Below are 8067 nucleotides of genomic sequence, written 5' to 3'. Positions count from 1 at the left end.
AAAATTGAGTGGTCCTTTTTTTTTTATTAAAAAAAAGGAAAAAAAAAAAATTCTTATTTTTTTTTTTTTTTTTTTTTTTTTTTTTTTTTTCAAAAAATATCTTTATTGGAATTTTAGCACTTTAGACAAACAGCTTGAACATTCTGCAAAGTATGAAAGCAGCAATACTGTTCAGGTCAAAATAGAATACAAACAAAAAGAAAAACAAACAAAACAAAATGCCTCTCACGATCCTGGTTCTAATGCAGTCCATCACATATTTCACATATCATCTTTATATTGAGATATTAAGTTCAACAGTGTATGTCCTCTAATAGAATTGTCTTTGAGAACTGCAGTGACATGTTCTTCGGTCACTTGTACCGTCATCCGAGCTGTTCAGATCCTTGACATACATAATGAAGGGATTCCAGATGAACTCAAACAGATCCTGTTTGCCCTTTAATACATATGTAATATTTTCCAGAGGGAGGGCAGATGACATCAGCTGCAGCCATTGGTTTACAGTCAATCCATGAATCTTTTTCCAGAACAATGATATACATCTTTTCGCATTGAGCAAACTTAAGTTTATAAAGGTTCGTTCATTTTTAGTATAATTATGTTTTTCAGGGTACAGTCCAAACATAAACAGCTTTGGATCCAAAATTATTTGTTTGGAAATTATTTTCTCAATTACATCTTTTACCTCTTTCCAAAAGAGTACAACTTTCCTACAATACCACATACAGTGAACCAGAGTTCCTCTGTCTTCTGTACATTTTGAACTTGCATCAGGTATCTCCGTGTTATATCTATTGAGGTCCACTGGTGTTATGTAAACCCGCATTTACCATTTGAATTGGATCATTTTAAGAGCTATATTGATAGAGCTAGTGTGGGCCAATTTGCTTGCTGTTTGCCAATCTTCCTCAGATAACTCTAGCAGTAAATCTTTCTTCCAAGACTTAAGTCTGTCATGAGGTTCTTCAGATGTGACATCTTTGAGTGATAAAATTCTGATATACCTTTCTTCAAACTGTCCTTTGTTAACATTTTTTCTGAAGTTGACTTGGCAGGTTTTGTCAGCTCATTATTTTAACTCGTTCTTATGAAGTCTCTGAGTTGAAGATATTTAAAGCAGTGTTTTTTATCTAGGTGGAATTTATGTTGCAGATCCTGAAAGCACATTAGTATCTCTGAGTCTGGTACATAAAGATTCTGAATCATTTGGAGTCCTTTGTCTTTCCATGCTTTAAATGTTGAATCAGCTCTACCAGGTACAAAGAATTGGTTACCCCACACTAGACTGAACAGAGACAAACAATTTGGCTCATTTAAAAGTTTTTTACCTCTCCACATACTCATCATATTTTTAAGAAATTGATTTTTAGTATGTTTCAGAAGTTTTAATATTGAATTTGAATATAAATATGAAGGGAGAGTCAATTTTAAATCCTGAGTCTCCATGTCGGTCCAATGTGGAGAATGATTACTATAATAAAACATCATAGACCTCAACTGCACAGCATAGTAATACAAGTGAAAATGTGGGCACTTCAAGCCTCCATGGTCATAAGGGAGGTACAGTAAGGACAAACGGAGTCTATTCATGACTTGTTTGACTTTTTGGAGTCGTTGAAGACCTCTGCAGTTCCATGAAATAAAATAAAATTTTACGGTTTGAGGCATACATTAACAAAAGTAGTGGATTGCTTAATATTATAGAAATGTGAGACACAACAAAACCAGATGTTAGAACACACATCCAACACACAAAACGTAAACATCTCCCTTCTTCCAAGTTCCTTCCCCAAACTGGGAGAGTCCCACCCACATCCATTGTCTCCTGTTATTGCCAGGAACCAATCCACAACTAGTGAAGATCAGTGGAACCACTCTTGACTTATTCTGCAAAAAATACCCCCGTTACTGCTAAACATTTTTCACCCCTGTCCACTACTATTGAGTAACATTTTAAAGAACAATTTCACACTTAAGTGATTATTGCTACAAAATTTAGGAACATAGATATGCAACATATTTAGGAACATAAATATATAACAAACCGAATCAAATGCACTGCAATGCAAAAAGAAATTTGCGTTCTGCATGAGTAAGCGCAAACTGTAGAATGTCAAATAATGAATTTCAGTTATTTGTGTACTATACTTTACATGCCATCTGAGGCATCATTTTTTACTTAGCGCTCTGCGTGTCCTGAGCTCTCTTGGATTTTCTTGAGAAACTCACTTGCTTCCCCAGGTCTTTTGAATGCCAGTGTTTTGTTTTCATAAGTCACTAGAAGCGTTGCAGGGTGAGTTGCTCCATTGCGAATGCCCAGTTTACGCAGCTCCTCCCGGATTGGATCGAACTTTTTTCTCAGCTGGTGAAGCCCGGTGGCCAGGTCGGGGTAGAAGTGGACCCGTTGTTCTTTGTAGAAGACGTCCTTATTTTCTCGTGCGGCTCGAATGGCAGCTTGCTTTTCTCGGTAGTTGAGGAACTTCATTATCAGGGTTCTCGGTCAGGAACCGCTGTCCGCTCTCGGCCTAAATACGGTGGAAATACGGTCCTCTGCTCGCGACATACGTTCATTATAGTCATTCATTTCCTGTTTCATATCTTGTAGTGTCACCATCAGACCATCAAGCCTCGAGGCTTGATGGTTCCAGTGCGGCCAGGATTTGATCACTTACTATTTTATGACTCGCTTTTTCCTTCTTGCGCAGCCATCTTTTTGTTAGCTTTGCGAGCTTCTCCACAGAAGTTGAGGTCGAACAGCTTCGTTTCCTTACTTTTCCCTTTGCGTTGTTTAGTCGAACGAGGCATTATACATCAAATTGTCCTTTTTCTGCATAAATCTTTGGTGAACAGCAGTTTTTTTCCCCTTATTAGAGCAGCAAACAGCAGAGCAAAGCTCGGTACGTCTTCTTACGTGGCCGCCATAACTGTAAGTCTAAATTTCTTTTAATAGAGTTTTTTGGTGATTTTTATTACAACTCATTACAATAATGGTAAATGTGACTGGCTACAGAAAATCCAAAAATACATCTACTTCGGGGCGTTTTGAGTTATTTACATATTCTGAAAGTGTAGATTCCAAGTTTTCAAAAATGATATCAAACAGGAAAATAAAAAATAAATAAAGAGGTTATGGCCATTTGAATGTTGGCACTCTGGAATCCAAATTCCTGAGAAGATGGCTCTCAAAGTTTCTCCCAAACCTGTTGAGCAATCTGGGTGTTAACGAATGTTAAATTACTTGGCATTAATCCCACCTGACTGTCAACAATTTTGAATTTTAGTGTAGTGGAGTAGAGAAACAGAGCCTGTAACTTGGTTATGGCAACACCAAAAAAAGTCTGTCACACCATTATCCTCTTCTGTGCAGTGGCTTCCCACCTATTTTCGAACATTTGGAAAACATCCCACATATGTCATAAACATTCAGTGAATGCTTGCAGACACTGTTGACTTGTTTAATGACAGTAAAGATTAAAGATTACCAAGGCAGAAGTAATGATAAAAACTTTATTTTGCTATACATTTATGCATCTAAAAGACAATATCAGTAAAGCTTCCATTAGAAAAATTTAAATGGGAAAAAGCATCAATTTTTAATGCTTTGGGAAAAGACATTAACAATTAAAAAAAAATTCAAGGAGATGTCAGATTTAATATTTTGATATTTTAAGGTAACAGATGGACAAAGTATAGTTACTTGCAAAATTTTGTATTTTAAAGACTTAAATTGAATAGCAAAATCAAATAAATAATGTATATGTATGTTAGAAAAATAGTGAAATCCATTGAAATTGACACCTTGATGCTGTGTGTAATACTACTGATTATTAGCAGCATTTCACTGTTCTATAAAAAGAAATCTCTACATATTACTAACATATTCAGCCTGCTCAATTTAGGCTTCACACTGAGGCCTTGGAGACGTGAGCTGGGAGGAATTTCACATGCCATGATGTCGACCTGGCAGCATGATGGCATGGTTTCAGCTTAGCTCTTAATAAATTCCAGAACTCTTGTTGATGTTTTCACAGTTGATATATATGTATACTGAACAAAAATTTAAACGCCCCATGTGAAATATTGTTGCCATGTGTAGTTAACAACTGTAAATGAGCATTTGATGACATTTTATTTTTACAAAAGTAATATTTCTATTGATATGTGTATCATTTTTAATCCAACCTGCTGTCAGTGAGCATTACTCAGTGAGTTTTTTTTTTACTCAGTGCATGGGTGGGGCATGTCCAGTGGGTGATCAGACAAAATGAGCAACAACTGGACAATCCTTGGACTTGGGTCAACAAAAGGTCACTTCAAAATGTCAAATTTTATCACAAGTCATTATATCGCAAATCACTAGCGGAACAAGTCAGCGTCGGGCTGGGGGGCGGGGCCAATGACCGGGGCCCTCACGTGTATCACCTGCGCTGCTGGAAACGTTTGGGGTTGGGCCAGGAAGCACATTGGCTAAACCATGAGTGAAACAGTCACTGGGACTGACTACTATATATTCCATCGAGGGACAGTAACTTTAACATTCTGAACAGGCGAGGGCGCACTTTAGGCCCTAAGATACAGATGCGTCACAAAAACAAACATTTTACTTTTGTGAAAATTTTCACTCACGATAATGACTAATGTGAGCCCTGAGCTTGTTTCTCTGTAATTAGACGGTCCCTTCTGGGAGTGATGGGAGACAATGAAACCTGAAGTGTTGCTTATCCACAGCATTCTTGGTCTCAACGTGGCGAAGCAGTTTGAAGCTTCATTGCCTCATTAGCAGCCGGTTGCCGCATTTTACGCAGAGCGGGCTTGTAATGTTTGACTCACCTACCAATCCAGGATAAACCATCCTCCTGTCTCTTCTCTGGGCCTTTTCCCCTTCGCAAAGAAACTTTCCAAAGACATCTGATCTGTTTCTTACTCATTTTGCTGCTTGTGGGCTCAGTGTTGGCGCGCAAGTAACTGATTGAATCCGGTTAAAGGATTTTCAAAATAAAAGATCCTCCAGGCTCAAATAATACATAAAACGGAAATATTTAATTATTTCTTGCGCGGCCTGGTACCAATTGGTCCACGGACCGGTACTGGGCCGGTACCGGTCCGTGGACCGGGAATGGGGACCACTGCTTTACAGTACAAACCACAGGGTGAATATAGCAATATAAATTATTTTTCCATGATGACAGGTGAGGCTCTGCCTCACCTTCATGTGACCACACATCACTGATATCTATGTGATATATATATATATATATATATATATATATATATATATATATATATATATATATACACACACTCCATATTCCAAATCATTATCCAAATTGGATTTAAATGTCATAAAAATAAAATTTTTTGTTGTGCTATTAAATTCATTGTGTCTCAGGGTTCTTTGAATATCTATAATTAATTTCAGAGACCTGGGTTGATTAGTTTGCCAGGTGAGCTCAATTAAAGGAAATCTTCTGTGTATCACCAATCTGAGTACACCTCTCACATTTCTGCAGATATTTAAGTATATCTTTTCATGGGACAATTCTGACAAAATGACACTTTAACACAATGAAAAGTAGTCTGTGCAGTTTATATAACAGTGTAAATGTATTCTTCCCTTGAAATAATTCCATATACAGAATTAATGTCTAAACCATCGGCAACAAAAGTAAGTACACCCCTAAGAGACTACACCTCTAAATGTCCAAATTGAGCACTGCTTGTCATTTTCCCTCCAAAATGTCACGTGACTAGTTAGTGTTACTAGGTCTAAGGTTTGTATAGGGAGCAGGTGTGTTAACTTTTTTAGGGCTCTCACACTCTCTCATACTGGTTACTGAAAGGTCCAACATGGCACCTCATGGCAAAGAAATCTCTGAGGAGACAAATTGTTGCGCCACATGAAGATGGCCAAGGCTGCAGGAAGACTGCTAAAACCCTGAATCTGAGCTGCAGCACAGTGGTCAAGATCATCCAGCATTTTTAGCTGGGTCCACTCAGAACAGATATAGCGTTGGTCATCCAAAGAAGCTCAGTGCACGTGCTCAGCGTCACATCCAAATGCTGTCTTTGAAAGATGGGTGCAGGGGTTCTGTCAGCATTGCTGCAGAGATTGAAGAGGTGGGAGGTCAGCGTGTCAGTGCTTAGACCATATGCCACACTATATCAACTTGGTCTGCATGGCTGTCACTCCAGAAGGAAGCCTCTTCTGAAGTCTGCACACAAGAAAGCCCGCAAACGGTTTGCTCAAGATATGTCAACAAAGGACATGAATTTCTGGAACCAGGTCTTGTGGTCTGATTAAGATTAATTAGTTTGGTTTCAGTAGTTCACGGTACATATTGGAGGTCATGAAATGTAACTCCCAAACATTTGCTGCACTCTTGCAGCCCCAGACCATGGCATTCCCACCACCATGCTTGACTGTAGGCATCACACACTTATCTTTGTACTCCTCACCTGATTGCAGCCACACATGCTGGAGACCATCTGAACAGAGTCTGATCCCCTCCCTGATTGTACTGTGAAGAGATTTGTGGCTGATTCAGAACAAAGATGGGTTTATGCAGATAAAGGCATAAGGTTTCTGTTGTACAAATTCATCGGATTAAGAGAGCAGCTGCTAAAATGCCGGTGGATGACCACCACATCCAAACACGGCTGTGACGTCAGCAAGGAGGTGGTGGAGTCATGTTTTGGGCCGAAATCATGGGGAGAGAGCTGGTCGGCCCCTTCAGAATCCCTGACTGTATGAAAATGACCTTCGCAAAGTATATGGACTTTGACTGATCACTTTTTTTCATGGTTCAAAAAGAAGAGCCATACCTTCAGTAGCAAAATCATCTTCATGCATGACAATTGCACCATCTCATGCTGCAAGGAATACCTCTTTGTCATTAGCTGCTATGGACATAAAAGGGGAGAAACTCGTGGTGTGGTCACCATCCTCCTCTGACCTCAACCCTATTGAGAACCTTTGGAGTTTCCTCAAGCAGAAGATCTGAGGGTGGGATGCAGTTCATATCAAAACGGCAGTTCTCGGAAACTATTTGACATCCTGCAAAGACATTCAAGCAGAAACTATCCATAAACTCACAAGAATGGTGCAGGTGATATCAAAGAGGGGGTCCTATGTTAACATGTAACTCGGTCTGTTAAGATGTTTTTCATTAAAATAGCTTTTGATTTTAGTACATGTGACCAGTTAATGCTGAACATTCAAAGAATGACCGTTTGCAGTTCTATAAAATATTTAGAAAATCTGCTGTGCATAATAATTTGGAACAGTGCATTTTGAGTTTATTTTTGAAAAAAATACTGTTCTCATTGGGAGGTTTGTTCAGTAAAATTTGATTTATACTGTAATAGTTCATGGCTTGAAAATTATACTGACCATCATTTGCATTGACCATTTAGGAAAATCCGAGAAAATATCACTTGCATAATAATTTGGAACACGATATATATACACATATGTGTGTGTGTGTGTGTGTGTGTGTGTGTGTGTGCGTGTATTGTATATGTGTATATATAAGTATATTTTTTTTAACTCGCCTAAGACAAGAGAAGTTCTGATTAACTTCAGATAGTGAGGAAAAAATGTGTATGCATCCTTTCATTTACTTTATGAAAATGTCTGTTTTCAGCTGTCTGAAGTTTCCCTGTACATGAAATTAGTGAATATATATTATATACGTATTGATATTGTACCTACTTCAACCTATTACTTGGCAGCATTACTTTATTTTCCTGGTATGAAATGAATGATTTTGTTTTTATTGTTCAATAATTATTAGGAGGCAGACGAGGAAAAGTGAAAGGGCCAACATTTAGGATCTCTGGAGTCCAGGTTAATGCCAAGCTTGTTATCTCCCACGAAGAAGAACTGGCTCCACTCCACAAGGCAATCCCTGCTGATCCTGAGGAGAGAAAGAGGTAAGGTTTCTAAATTTATGTTGTGACTTTCGCTTTTAGCCAGTTCTTTTATTAGGCCCGAGCAGCTAAGCGCTGCGAAGGCCTATTGTAATGGTGCTGTTTATTATTATTTTTCCCGTGACAAATAAATTG

The 8067-nt window shown here is 38.3% G+C and overlaps 1 protein-coding gene across 1 annotated transcript in view; it reads left to right on the top strand.

The window, feature by feature from the left end:
* LOC106936264 (chromodomain-helicase-DNA-binding protein 1-like) overlaps positions 1-8067 on the top strand; it is a 61050-nt gene that overhangs the window by 6980 nt on the left and 46003 nt on the right. The window contains exon 8 of the mRNA XM_015017142.1: positions 7797-7935. Coding sequence (XP_014872628.1) covers positions 7797-7935 — 139 coding nt within the window. The remainder of the gene's footprint in view (positions 1-7796; positions 7936-8067) is intronic.

Source organism: Poecilia latipinna, unplaced genomic scaffold (genome assembly GCF_001443285.1).
Source record: "Poecilia latipinna isolate Pla-1442-1.1 unplaced genomic scaffold, P_latipinna-1.0 Scaffold2107, whole genome shotgun sequence".
NCBI classification, from domain to species: Eukaryota; Metazoa; Chordata; class Actinopteri; order Cyprinodontiformes; family Poeciliidae; genus Poecilia; species Poecilia latipinna.
This window is presented reverse-complemented; position numbering and strand designations above follow the sequence as displayed.